Genomic DNA, 440 nt, shown 5'->3' on the forward strand with positions numbered 1-440 from the left:
TCACCTCCGGCTGCTGCTCTGAGCCCTACCCTGATGTCACCTACACCTTGATCCTCCGCCGCCGCGCCTTCTTCTACATCTTCAACCTACTCCTGCCCTGCATCATGGTCTCCTTCTTGGCCCCCTTTGGCTTCTACCTGCCAGCTGACTCAGGGGAGAAGGTCTCCTTGGGGATGATGGTGCTGCTGGCCCTCACCGTCTTCCAGCTGCTGGTGGCGGAGAGCATGCCATCCTCAGAGAGCGCTCCACTCATCGGTGAGCCTCAACGGCACCCAGGACCCTAACATGGGATTGGGGCACCTGTGCCGGGGTGACGGGCAGCATCACCACCCATTGCCCACACAAGGAAGTACTACATTGCCACCATGACCATGATCATGGCCTCCACTGCATTGACCATCTTCATCATGAACATCCACCACTGTGACCCAAAGGCCCAG

At 58.9% G+C, this 440-nt stretch overlaps 1 protein-coding gene across 1 annotated transcript in view; it reads left to right on the plus strand.

The window, feature by feature from the left end:
• The window catches only part of LOC104546996 (neuronal acetylcholine receptor subunit alpha-10-like), a gene marked incomplete at its 5' end in the record, with an annotated part of 1,063 nt that overhangs the window by 269 nt on the left and 354 nt on the right, over positions 1 to 440 (plus strand). The window contains 2 exon segments of the mRNA XM_010192568.1: positions 6 to 259; positions 347 to 434. Coding sequence (XP_010190870.1) covers positions 6 to 259; positions 347 to 434 — 342 coding nt within the window.

This window comes from Mesitornis unicolor, unplaced genomic scaffold (genome assembly GCF_000695765.1).
Source record: "Mesitornis unicolor isolate BGI_N332 unplaced genomic scaffold, ASM69576v1 scaffold18340, whole genome shotgun sequence".
Taxonomy (NCBI): domain Eukaryota; kingdom Metazoa; phylum Chordata; class Aves; order Mesitornithiformes; family Mesitornithidae; genus Mesitornis; species Mesitornis unicolor.